Here is a 12008-nt window from a genome sequence, read left to right as displayed (position 1 = left end):
TCACAATAGCCAGGTGATGGAAACAATCCAGATGCCCTACTGCAGATGAATGGATACAGAAAATGTGGTATATATATATATACAATGGAATTCTACATAGCCAACAGACAAGATAAAATAATGGCATTTGCAGGGAAGTGGATGGATCTAAAGCGAACCATGTTGAGTGAGACAAATCAAGACCAAAGGAACAAAAGGTGCATGGTATCCTTAATATGTGGCTATTAGATCCAAACAGTACAAGAGCGAGGACTCAGTATTTGCATACCCAATGCTATGGAAATAGTATTGGAAATATAAACACAACTACATAGACATAAAAATCTATGACTCTATAGGCATAATGTTTTATTACATAGATTATTATGTATATATGACATACAAACCCTCAGCCTAATTTTAATTGACATACAAACCCTCAGCCTAATTTTAATTGTGTTCTAAAATCTAAGTGCCAGTGACTGTATATAGAGATTCCCTTCTTGAGACTTGTTTGTTAAATACATCATTTGAAATATGATGTAAAAATCAATGTTAATAAATTCTTTAATAAAAAAGAAAAGGACAGACAATCATAGTGACAAGCCATGACAGCACCTCAGAAGTCCTCACATGAGTGAGCCTACAAGAAATGGGTGCACACAGACACACGCATGCACGCGCGCACACACACACACACATTCACATGGGCTCATTAAAATTGTTTTCTTTTCTTTTTTTTCATGGTAGATGAAGATTTAGTTTCTTCTATAATCCAGGAAGGGTAGTTTCAAAATGGGTGATTTTTATGACTTAGTGGGTATAGAGTTTAGTTTTGCAAGATAAAAAAATCTTTGAAGACTGATTACATAACAACTAACTTGATTCTTGGTCTTTGGTTTGAGTATATCCCAAGCAGAACTCATGAGCACTTAGGAATCACTCAACAGATGTCCATGCAATTGTAACATTCACTCCCACTATGCAAAAGCCAAAAGGCACACACTACAACTAGACTTGGACACCCTGATGCCTGTGATCTTTGGCAAGGTATCTCAACTTATATGCCTATGCAATGGAGGGTGTTAAATGGGTGATGACTTAGTTTGCCTTCTAGATTCCTGTAACATGATCCTCTAAGAGGTGGCTGGCTGGCAGTCAAGAATCAGCAATTGGATCAATTCTTACATCACTAGCAATGTCTCTGGAGGCCTTGGCAGCTACAATAGGAATGGCATCACTTCTCAAGTCATAGCCTTCTTTCTTGGCTTCTTCCATGGCCTGACGGTAAAGGCTCTGCGAAAAGAAATAGTGGCTTTTAGATGGAGAACTCACAAGTTTACTCCACACTGTATTTCTGTTAAAAATAGAACATGGACATTTCTTGTTTGGCACATTTTAACACCACAGCTTCGCCTTAAAAAAAATCCTTGTAGATTTTAGGTGGTATTAAACTGATGACTCTTAAATGTCTTTATATTTTTAAGCACTTGCTCTTTTCATAAAACAATCAAGGAATTCTGCTGCAGTTAACTCCAAGACTGAATAAGGAATAATTTTGCTAGCAGTCAACACCATTATCTGATGAGATATACCACTACCACTAAGGAAGTGTGTGCATAATCGAGCCACTGCTGAACTGCTGCTTCTGAATTGCTCTGTACATATCTATTTGCTCCTTCCTTCTTCCTATCATCTGCTGGAAATCATTAGCAGGTCCAGGGATAGCAGATACCAGAGCTCAATAAGTCACACATGCAAAAATGCTAAGATTCTATTCCAGTTGTTTCTATCTTCTTTGCACTGAGAAGCCTCTGGTGCTCAGATTCCACAGGACAGTCGCAGGCAGAAGGAAAAACATGCGGTTGTCTTGGGACATGGTCTGAACCACACTTCCATAAATAATCAACAGCAATATTCTTTAGCCTTTTTTAGCTTAAAAATATGTTTTCAACAATTTTGACTATTTCTACATCCTTTTAAAACATTAAATTTAAAATAATTGCTAATATTGTTAGCCAATAATAAAAACAAAGTTTTATTCAGGGAATATTCTGTTATACAAGGCCTCACTAGGTAATCAGGCTGGCCTACAGTGCTGTCCTACCGAGTAATGGTATTATGGGTATTAGTGTATAAAATAAATTTTAAACATAATAAGTAAAAATGTAATAGATGTTTTAAAGAGATTTTTATGACTTGAAGGGCCTCATGGTGCACTGATGTAAAGATATTTTTGTGGCACAAATTGGTTAGTAGTTTTGTTTTTGAGGGAGGGAAATGGGTACCATGACATGTGAAAGGGTATCAATGTATGTGAATTAATGCACCTTCTATCTGGCAAATGTCATGTAACCCTTTTACTAATTACAATAAAAAAATAAATGTGAAAAAAAATACTTTACATAATCATACTTAGTCCAAAGTGTTTTAATTTGTGTTTTGGTATTTTAAGTACATATTTTTGTTATTTTTTGTATTTTATTGTTGGGATAATGTATAGAGGGGTTACAGTTACATTTGTCAGGTAGTGGGTACATATTTTTATTACTTTGAACCACCAGAAAACTGGAAGTGGCACTGTGGCTCAAGGAGTAGCACTCAAAGACAATGCCCAGGCCCAGAGTTCAAGTCCTACACTGAACAACAACAACAAAAAAAGACCCAACATCTTGGCAGTCTGAAAAGACAACCTATTCCCACACAAACTTCCAGTGTAGTTAGAATAGAAGCTAACTCTATGTTAAGCCAGACGTTTCTGGAGAAGTGAATCTAACAAAATGGTTTTAGAGTCAAAAGAAAAGTGCTCATTCAAAAGAGTCTGATACAAACTCTTGGCTAAAAGCCAATCGTGTATTTATGACTATTTTTATCCTTAGGTCTATTCTGCAGTGTTGGAGAAAGCAAAAATACCAGCTTTTATTTCATTTGCCACGGTTATGTATAAGAAGTGTGCTGCCTAATTAGGACTCTAATAGGTTTATTATTTTACTCATTAATTAATGTTTGCCTAAGACTTGAGAACAAATGTTTAAATTTTCAAATATGATCAAACAAGAAACAAAAGAAGTCTGCCATTTCACATCAAAATGTAAGAAATTGGGATTCTTAAATGGTGAGATAAATTCTTGATGTAGGCATCCGTGAGTAAGGCATGAGGGCAATAGCATTTTTTTGGACTGCAAATCTTATTTTTTTCCCTTAGTGTCATTAACTAATAAATTTCAATGAAAAATTTAAAAAGACTAGTATAGGTCATAAAATAACATTTTCCATCATCCTTAAATAATGTGAAAGAATTTTCATTTCAAGCCTAGCTACTTAGGAAGCTGAGACCTGAAGATTATGGTTCAGCCAACTCAAGCAGGAAAGTCTATGAGACTCATACCTCCAATTAGATAATAGAAAAAGCCAGAAATGGCTCTGTGGCTCAAGTGGTAGGATGTTAGCCTGAATACTATATGGACAATGCCAAGCCCAGAGTTCAAGCCTCAGGATGGGCAAAAATAAATAAAAATAAAATATCATTTTAGCTCTTGTTAATAAATCTCAAGTTACTTTGAGTATATTAATTCAACATAAAATCTTCATTGTGACTTGAGAGTAAAGAGATATTGCGCCAGACTTTCTGCAAGGCTAGGCATATATATATATATATATATATATATACATATATATATATATATATATATTTCACTTCACTTTGTTATCATAAAAGAATTTCAAGTCAAGGACTTTTCCCCACCTTTATAAATGAGACAGTTAAGGAAATATCTAAATAGAATAATTATAATCAAGTTCTAATTTGATAAATAGCAATAGTTGTTTTAAACTAACACTACCATATATTTCAGCCATTAATATTTAACTATTAGAATGCCTACACATTAGGGGAAAAAATCCTATCTATACCCCTCTTTCACTCTTTCTCTTTCTCTCTCTTTTCTTTGCTCCCCTTCCCTCTCCCTCCCTGCCTCACTCCCTCACTCCTAGGAAGGTAGAATTACAGGTATGAGCCCCTAGTACTCCAGTATCTACCTATTTTTAATATAATGGCATCTGTATTCAAAGTAAGACAACAAGCACCAAAATAAAACAAAGCTGTGGAAAGATGCATTATTATCTATAAACTGCTTTAATTGGCAACTCCTTTGTACAACTAGATGTAAGTATTTTTTAAAAGAAAATAAACCCCCAAACAAAACTAAGCTAATATGTCAACATAATGACTCAAATTCCCGATTCTGACATTCCTACATTAGCAGAGATGGACTGGAGCCACAGCGAAGAAAGAAAGCAGAGGGTCTTACCTCACTGTAGTTTATTTTGTTCTGTCTTGCCAACATAATTTCAGGTGTGTCTGGCATAATATGGACCTGGGTCTTGTCTTTGTCCCAGGCTTCTGTGTATAAGCGCTGTGAAATATAAAAGGTTAATGAGCTAGGATCACAATATTTTGTTATAAACCCAAGTGTTTTATTCAAGAGGTTCTGAGAACACTGACAGCTAGCCTCTTTGCTACCTGTGCTGTATGAGATAGACATTCTTTCAACCTTGTTGATTTTATGGGTTCCTTTAAATAAAAAATAGACTGGAGGAAAAATATATAAACAACATGTACATTAAGAAGTTCCCTCATGTATCCATGTGTGTACTATCATATCCTTCCTGTGATTTTCTTTGAAAATATAGCTTCATATGCCATTTCTAGATTTTCTTTTCATCTTATTTGTCCTATCCTTATCTAAACAGTTTCCCAGGAAATAAAGTTTGATAACAAACAGTACATAATGCTAAGAGAAATCAAACAATTTAAGCCCTAAGCAGCTATCCTATTCTTTGTAGATATTATATGAAAAAAAACCAAAGCAGATATTCTCCTGCTTGTATTTGGAATTCTTACATAGAGTAACAGAGGACTCAACCAAACCATTATACTCTTAATAGCAAGTTAATGGGATGAAACACAAAGTCTAGCTTAATCTTAATCATTCTAAATGACATACTGGCCTGTTTTATTTTCCCCTAAGCTGGGTGCTCACCTTGTTCATGTTGAGGGCATTGTTCTTGGCCAGCACCTGTTCCAGAGAGTCCGTCACACTGGTGAACTTCAGCTTGTCTGGAGGCTGGCGGTAGATGTTATCACTCAGGATCTCTGTAGCTCTCTTGCACTTGACCACATCCACAGACCCAATGGGGACCCAGCCAATGCCCCTCAACCACTGCAGATCGGACTTGTAAACATTCTGGGGAGATCAAACACAGACACAAGTGTTATGGAAGTTGTTATGGCAAACGATTTAAAAAATGAAGATAGAAAAATTTAAACTTCATTGTCTATGCCTTAAAATAAAGGGAAAATTGGATTTAATTTTAAGAGATTGCTTTTTATGTGTGCCAATCCTAGGGCCTGAGCATTATCCCTGAGCTTTTTTGAACAACAGTTCCACCCCCAGATTTTCTTGAGTAGTTTATTGGAGATATGAGTGTTGGGAACTCTCCTACCGGGCCAGCTTCAAACCATGACCTCAGATCTCAGCCTCAATAGTTAGAATTACACAAATGAGTCACCACAGAACCACTGTGCAGTTTCCCCTTTTAAAACAAATAAGGGGCATTAAAAGTGTGAGAAACAGAGATAAGACAGGACAAAACTTTGAGAGTTCCACTATGAGATCAATGTTTATATATTGCTATGCATTTCTGCTATGAGTGTGATTATCATAGATCTCAGTACTCACATCGCTCTGGAGCTCGTAGGCCTGCCGAGCATGGATGACATCGCTCTGGTCTGGCAGGCACGTCCACTGGTGCAAGTAGTGTTTGTAATCCACATCACTGACTAAGGTCTGGCACTTCTTGGCCAGCACCACCCCCAGCATGTCCACTGGGCTGCTGAACTTGGTCTTCCACTTCTCAAAGTCCTTCTTGTACTCCCTGTCACTCTGGATCTTGGCCACGTGCATGGACCACATCATCTTCGGGTCATCTTCTATGTTCCGGGCCCCAATATGGTGACCAATCTGTTTGCGGTACCCATCTTTGTATTTGTACTGAAATAAGAGTGATTGTTTTGAAAAGAGAAATGAATATAAGGGTGAGGAATTTCATTGCTGTAAACTTCATTATTTTAACATTGCTCAGTCTCACAGAGAAATGGAATATCTAACTATCCTAACTTCACTCTTTAACCTAAATTCTGATTAAACTTCACAACAATAATCTACAAAGGACATCACCTTATGGCTTGCAGACCTAAGTCCCTGGAAATAAAGCAGCAACACTTTCAGAAGAAGAATCATCACTGGTTTCCTGTGGATTTTCCTCATCTTGTGCTAGTGAAATAGTTAATCCAGAAATCTTACATGCATGTGATTTTGAGAACATTATTCCTCAATCAGCAGATATCATTTCCTGGACACTTGGCCCTCTATTCCTTCTCCCAAATCTGGCTCTGATCTTTGTAGTAGACTGGACCATGTCTCCGATCCACATGCCCTGCTCTGTTGGAGATCAAATTCAGCTGTGTTTTGCTTAAGATTCCTCAAGTGGGAAAATAAATTATAAGTGAGCAAGAGAACATTTTATTGGTGGGATAGTAAGAACTGACTCAATGCTTTCTCCCTAGGCAAGACTATCACAGACATCCTACTGCATGTTCACAGTGCTCAAAATTCTCTACCAAAGAAGCCATTTCTTTCAGAGACCACAGAAAACTCAAATTCACCTTTGTTTTGGTCATCTTTGTATTTTCATTTATAAGAACTCAAAAGGGAGCACACCAGATGAGTTTTCAAAAAAATGTAAGCAAAAATACAGAGCATGTTATGGGAAAATGTGAATTTTTTCAGCCTGTGCAAAAGCACGTCTTTACTGATGTTGAAGCAATGCATGTAACCAAGCTACACCTCTTCATTTCCATGAGGCTCCATGCTCAAAATATGAAGGGAAAATTTCCACAACTATACACATGAAAATTATAGATTTGGATTCAGTGTTATATCACAGCCAAGACACCTCCTTCCCTCTGGGACCTAGATAATTGTAAAAGTTAAAATAAATTTTTATGCAAAAACTTGTTTGATTTAGAAAAAAAACCAAGTCAATGTTGCTATAACTAGCATCTAAATGATTCTTCCTCCTTAGTGAGGAGCTTGTCTCCCCACTCCATTCATCCACAAAAATATCTGGACACTCACATCACTGGCGATATCTCTTGAGGCCTTGGCCGCCACAATTGGGATGGCATCTACTCGCAAGTCATAGCCTTTCTGCTTTGCTTCTTCATTGGCAAGTTTATACAGACTCTACAGGAACAGAGATAAATAGTTAAAAGATTGGCCAGCAATAATTTGGAGGGTGCTAACTGATTCCCAACGTAGTTCCAAAAGGAAAAGAAGTGGAAACAATCCAAATTTCTGGCAATAGTGAAAAGCAAATAAATTACATATTATACAAAAGTATATTAATATATTTCATGTATTATTACAGATAAAGATATAATTTATAGATTAATATATGTCAATATAACTTAATATAATCTAATATACATTCATAGACAAAACATCAGTTCGAACATACTTCTAAGTGAAAGAAAATGGCAGAAAATATGGTTAATATGCATTTATATGTAAAATATGTATCTTTCTTGGTTTGGATTATGACATGAAGTTAAGGCTTTCCAGTTGCTAGACAGGGGCTCTATTGCTTGAATCACACCTCTATCCCTAATATATATGTATGTGTATATTGTATATACATATATACTTTTATTCATTTTGTTCACTATTTCAAATGTTATAATAATAAGTAACATTTTCTTTTGGTGGGTCATAGGGATTGAACTTGGTCTGGATGCTGTCCCTGAGCTCTTCAGCTCAAGGCTACCTTCCTACCCTTGAGCCAAGCCCCATTTCCCATTTTCTTTTTTTTCCCCACTTCCCATTTTCTGCAGGTTAACTAGACATAAGAGTCTCAGGTCCTTTTGTACCCGGGCTGGCTTTCAACCTTGATCCTCAAATCTCAGCCTCCTGAGTAGCTAGGATTACAGGTGTGAGCTACCACGCCTGGCTTCAAGTAACATTTTTATAATGATTAAAAAACAAATCAGAGGGCTGGGAGCATGCCCTAGTGGCAAAGTGCTTGCCTAGCATGCATGAAGACCCAGGTTCGAGTCCTCAGTCCCACATACATAAAAAAGCCAGAAGTGGTAGAATATTAGCCCAAGGACACTGCTCAGCCTAGAGTCCAAGCCCCAGGACTGGCCAAAAAAAAGTCAGAAAAAAGTAATGTATAACTTAAAACACAGTTAATTTGGCTATAAGCTCAAACATTCAGAATCTACATTTTAAAATGTAAAAATGTACAGATACATGTAATACATTTTTTTCTATAAAATTGAGTTTTACTTGAAAAATAACCAGGTCTCAATGTTTTGATGGACAACACTTCTTTCTCACACCTGAGTACTTCTTTCTAGTAAAGAAGCATGAGTATTTATTTAACTTGGAGTTTTCTTTGTCTCCCTTATTCTCTCTGCCCTAAAGAGATACAATGACTTGCTGGCTGCTGTGGATGGGGTTAGTGGTCATGCTCAGAGCAGTTCAGTTTTCCTATTCTTCCTTTTGGAACCAAAGCTGGGCTTCACCTCTATGAAGATGTGGAGCAGACTCAATGTCCCAATGTTGCTGATACCTGGACAGAGAAACCTATCTCTGATGTGTACTTAGCAGGCTCATGTGGCTTTCACACCAAATGTTCCTTAATCGATTTTTACAATTCAAAAAAAGGGGAGATATTGACTTATATTTCTCTTCTTGTTTTATTTCTCAGTTTTATTCAAGACCTGTGTGAGGAGTTGGTACACATTTATTACAGACCTCATTGGTAGGGTTTTCAGATTTAGCAAATGAACACAGGGCACATCTAGTTGAATTAGAATTGTAGGTATATCTGAAAGGACTGCGTTAGTATTAATAATGAGCTAGTGTTTTATCTGGTGATCCTTAGCCCTTGAAATTTTCAAAGTACTACTCAGTCTCATTGACACTGTCGAAATAGCTATGAACTGAAAAGAAAATGTGATGAATTTGCTTGCAGAATTCTGTGAAATACAAGATTGAAACCCAAGAATGAAAGGTTGGATGGGTGTTTGCGCCACAGGTACCGTGGCAGTTGGATCCAAGAGTTTCCATAAAATCAAGTATAAAAACTAATGATGCCAGCATAGTCAGTATAACACAGTTTCTGTCCCTACCTCACTATAGTTGATTTTGTTCTGTCTTGCCAACATGATCTCTGGTGTATCAGGCATTATGTGAATTTGAGTCTTGTCTTTTTCCCAGGCTTCAGTGTATAAACGCTATAAAAGAAGACATTGACTGAAAATCATTGAGATATGGACTATACAAATAATAATAAAACAGGGTTATTTTTTATCTTCTTAGAATAAAATAAATCAGATTTGCATATAAGGCATTCCACTAAAGGTTTGAGTCTTATTGTTATTTATCAAGGTTAAAACTCAATAATGACAATTTACCAGGAACAGGGAAAACCTGGCTCAAAGGCTGTATTAAAAACTGGCTTGCAGTCTGGTAGGTCTATGACCCCATAGCACAACAGGTTTATAGAGATGTATATAGAATTATAGTCCTTATTTTTTCCTTTGCATGAAGCCTTTTATAACAGATTAACAATCAACTGCATAAATATTAATATTTTAAAAAGAAAGTTAAGTTGTATTTTGGTAATTCACAAACTATCATGCAAATAAAAGCTCAGCAAGAAATGATTTGAGATTTAAAAAAAAACATTGTTTACAGTGGATGTGGTTTTAATACAAATACTGCCCTATAATGTCGCTGGTGATGTACAGAAGTATATATTTGAATATGTAATTGTGAGAGCTAGAAAAAACAAAGTTATGGTGACACTTCCATTCATTAAAGTGGGCTAAATGAAAAAAAAAAAGCTATATTAAGGCCCAGAGAATTTAGTACACAAAACAAACACGTATGTGTCTCATCAGCTCTTGTCAGCTGTGTGCAGCCTGATCTTCTGTCACGTATTTTATAAATGAATGCCCAAATGGCCCTTCCCAGAAAGTTCTCCATCACTGATTCAGAAGATTTCAAGTATAGTATTTAAATGTGATCCTGCTCCTATGGGGATAATTTTGAGTCCACAGCCACTAACACATAACATCTGCGGAATCTTCGGAAGCTGGGGGAGGCTGGGTGCTCACCTTGTTCATGTTGAGGGCATTGTTCTTGGCCAGCACCTGTTCCAGAGAGTCCGTCACACTGGTGAACTTCAGCTTGTCTGGAGGCTGGCGGTAGATGTTATCACTCAGGATCTCTGTAGCTCTCTTGCACTTGACCACATCCACAGACCCAATGGGGACCCAGCCAATGCCCCTCAACCACTGCAGATCGGACTTGTAAACATTCTGGGAAGAGAAAAACATGGCAGAAACTTCATCAAGACCAAAAAAAAAATAAAAAATAAAAAGTAAAATTGCAAACTACACCAACTATGAACGATGATTTCTTTCTTTTTTTTAAGAATAGAAAACAAGCTCACTAGAGTATGTAGACTGAAAAAGGAATTGTGTTCCAAAGTGACCCAGAAATGTCTCCTAAAACATTGTCAGGTATTTCAGCTCATTAGCTGATACCACCAGTAGCTGTCATTTTGGTGAATGTTATTGTTGTATAATATCCCCATGCAAGGAAAGCACACCAGTAGAGAGATCATGTCAAATGAAAGGCTATTAACACATCAATATTTTGGGGGGGCATATTGGGCTTGAATTCTGGGGCTAGGCACTGTCCCTGAGCTCTTCAGCTCAAGGCTATCCACCTACCCTTGAGCCACAGTGCCACTTCCCGTTTTCTAGAGGTTAACCGGAGATAAGAGTTTCATGGCTTTGTAGTGCCCAGGCTGGCTTTGAACTGTGATCCTCAGATCTCAGCCTCCTGAGTAGCTAGGATTAAAGGCATGAGCCACTGCACCCAGATTAACACATCAATATTTTTGCCTAGCCAAATGAGATACAATAAAATATACTGCAGCTTACAAAGCTTCATTTTCTAAGAACATTGATGACATGGAGCAAAGTTATTAATAGAATATTAAATGAAACAATAGCATGTTTAAGAATATGGATAAATTATCTGGTGGTTGGATGGACCAGTATTATTGCTTTGTATTTATTTTTCTCTAGTATTTCAAAGTAACTTTCCTCAAGAAAAGAGAGAGAGGTTAGTGATATATAAAAATGATGTGGAATTCCTGATAACTCAAGGCAGACTTTTGATAGAAATAATATTATTCCAGATTCAGAGCAATAAATGCCCATTGTCATTGGTTCAGATTCTCCTATCAGGTTCTCAGGATAGGAATCATGAACTTCTTTCTAGAATTGTCTTATCTTTCTCACTTTAAAATTATTTTTCTGCTGAAGATTTTCTATACTCCCTAAAGATTCCTAACTGCTCCACAACCATGCTATTGGACCTCTCATTAGCTCACCTGTATCTACAGTGGAGCAGAAAATGTCAAGTGGTACTTTGCAGGGAAAAAGGCTGCTGGAATTATCTTTACTGACTAGTTATCACCCCATAAAGAGCTGTAGGAAGAGTGAAAGCAGTAACGTTTTCTACTTCTGAAGCCATTTTAACTTTCAAATTCTTTCTGTATTATTAAGATCAATCACAATGGAAAGAAGGCAAGTTAAATAAAGGAATGACAGACAGGTGGCAAGCAGTCTGCCAATGTTGTCACTCTATGGGGGATACCCACCCCTTTTAACTATTTTTTATATGATACAAAGGCATTTCTTCTTAGAGACAATAGCCAGGCACGGCACTCTTTATGTGTACAGATGTGGGAGTTTTTCACGTGGGCTTTATAGTTTCCTGGAACCGTAAACTAACAAAGTTTCCTAATGCTTACTAATTCCTCCAAATGTTTGTAAAACACATGATACAGGAAAGGGACTTTACACACCTAGAGCTTGAGCCTCA

The 12008-nt window shown here is 36.9% G+C and overlaps 1 protein-coding gene across 4 annotated transcripts in view; it reads right to left on the bottom strand.

The window, feature by feature from the left end:
• The window catches only part of Neb (nebulin), a 207758-nt gene that overhangs the window by 98174 nt on the left and 97576 nt on the right, over positions 1 to 12008 (bottom strand). For 3 of the 4 annotated variants that reach the window (XM_090343110.1, XM_090343109.1, XM_090343111.1), the window contains exons 64-70: positions 10226 to 10429; positions 9236 to 9340; positions 7179 to 7286; positions 5721 to 6032; positions 5022 to 5225; positions 4290 to 4394; positions 1168 to 1275 (exon numbers count right to left, since the gene is read on the bottom strand). In XM_090343110.1, coding sequence (XP_090199236.1) covers positions 1168 to 1275; positions 4290 to 4394; positions 5022 to 5225; positions 5721 to 6032; positions 7179 to 7286; positions 9236 to 9340; positions 10226 to 10429 — 1146 coding nt within the window. The remainder of the gene's footprint in view (positions 1 to 1167; positions 1276 to 4289; positions 4395 to 5021; positions 5226 to 5720; positions 6033 to 7178; positions 7287 to 9235; positions 9341 to 10225; positions 10430 to 12008) is intronic. The other variant, XM_090343112.1, reaches the window with a different exon arrangement.

The sequence above is a fragment of the Megascapheus bottae genome, chromosome 12, assembly GCF_031878675.1.
Source record: "Megascapheus bottae isolate mThoBot1 chromosome 12, mThoBot2.hap1, whole genome shotgun sequence".
In the NCBI taxonomy this organism is placed as follows: domain Eukaryota; kingdom Metazoa; phylum Chordata; class Mammalia; order Rodentia; family Geomyidae; genus Megascapheus; species Megascapheus bottae.
The sequence above is the reverse complement of the archived record's forward strand: the minus strand, read 5'-3'. Positions and strand labels throughout refer to the sequence as shown.